Here is a 1,356-nt window from a genome sequence, read left to right as displayed (position 1 = left end):
CTAATTTATTGTCTATATTAGGTTTGTTAAGTGCATATTTTGTTCCTACTTTTAGCTAGGTGCATATTCAGTTCCTAGTTATAGCTAGTTAGTTTCCTTTATTATAGTCTTATATTGATTATATATAAACCATTGATATCAATGAAATAAGAAAGGGATTAAACTCTTTCATGGTATCAGATTTTTTAGGTAAAACCACTTCCGCTTTCTCTTCAGACACCATCATCCGCCCATCTCTTCTTCTTTGTCTCTCTTCTATCATCATCGTGTTGACTCAAAATTATCCTTTCACCCAGCTCTTGTTGTATCCAACATCAAGAACCATGTTCCCATCTCTATTGAGATGGAGAACATCCAATATTCTACATGGGCGAAACTATTTAATATTCACACACAATCCCATCGAGTTATTGACCATATTATCCCTCCAGCAAAGCGCAACGAGAAATTGCTGAAAAATAGATGAGGAGAAAGAGCTCTGGTCGACTCTTGATGCTACGATTTTATAGTGGATCGAACCACTATATCTCATGATATTCTCCATATGATTCTTGATCCATACACCATGCCAATGGACACTTGGAATACGATTTCAATCATGGTAACATGGAAGCTTTTACAAGTGTCTCTACCTATTCCCAGCACCTCAAGTCATTGTCAGACAAACTCATAAATGTAGGCTCTCCCGTCACCTACAATAAACTAGTTATTCAACTGGACTCTGGCCTCACCGAACCCTACAAAGGTGTGTCCACTCTCATTTGCCAACATGTTCCTCTACCCCAATTTATCAGGCCTATTTGATGCTCTTCTTGAAGAGACCGACCTTGCCAGAAGGGCGGCACAGAGCTCATTATCAATAATTGTGGCTCGTGATTCGAATGTCTCACAAGATATTTTTGATAATTCCTTTTCACAACGCAATACTAATGGTGGGAAGAGGAACCACTATCGCAACAATGATCGCAGCAACAATGGTTGTTAATGAAGAAGAAAGGGTGGTAGCATTGGTGGGTGTAAGGCTGGAGGTGTGGTCAGATGGGAGGCGACAACAGCCGTAGTGGAGGACAGCGGCCAGCAGTTCAGCATCCGCCAACCAATTCTCCATGGTCTGGAGGTCAGTCTTGGCCGTGGATGGTACCGTGGGCTCCCCGGACTATACCTCATTGTCCATATCCATCAAATACGACGAGGCCCAATTGTAGATTACAGCCAAAACAGCAGCCTCGTATACTTTGAACCAGAACGCAACAGGTCTACATGGCAGCCAACTCCAACTGACATTGAAGCCGCCATGCACAATCTCAGCATCACTCTTCCGAATGTGAATTGGTACATAGACACCGGTGTCACTTC

At 42.4% G+C, this 1,356-nt stretch overlaps 1 protein-coding gene across 1 annotated transcript; it reads left to right on the top strand.

Moving 5' to 3' along the window:
• The first annotated feature begins 606 nt into the window (after positions 1–606).
• LOC107030167 lies at positions 607–985 on the top strand. Its single transcript, XM_015231544.1, has 2 exons — positions 607–745; positions 795–985. The coding sequence occupies exons 1-2, from the start codon at positions 607–609 to the stop codon at positions 983–985; spliced, it is 330 nt and encodes a 109-aa protein (XP_015087030.1).
• Positions 986–1,356: the final 371 nt, after the last annotated feature.

This window comes from Solanum pennellii, chromosome 9 (assembly GCF_001406875.1).
Source record: "Solanum pennellii chromosome 9, SPENNV200".
NCBI lineage: Eukaryota > Viridiplantae > Streptophyta > Magnoliopsida > Solanales > Solanaceae > Solanum > Solanum pennellii.
Note: the sequence above shows the minus strand (reverse complement) of the source record. Positions and strands in the feature narration are given on the sequence as shown.

Coding starts and splice junctions, on each gene's coding strand:
- LOC107030167 (XM_015231544.1), top strand. CDS start 607: ATGGAAGCTTTTACAAGTGTCTCTACCTATTCCCAGCACCTCAAGTCA. Junction 746..794: donor CCTCACCGAACCCTACAAAG/GTGTGTCCACTC, acceptor CCAATTTATCAG/GCCTATTTGATGCTCTTCTT.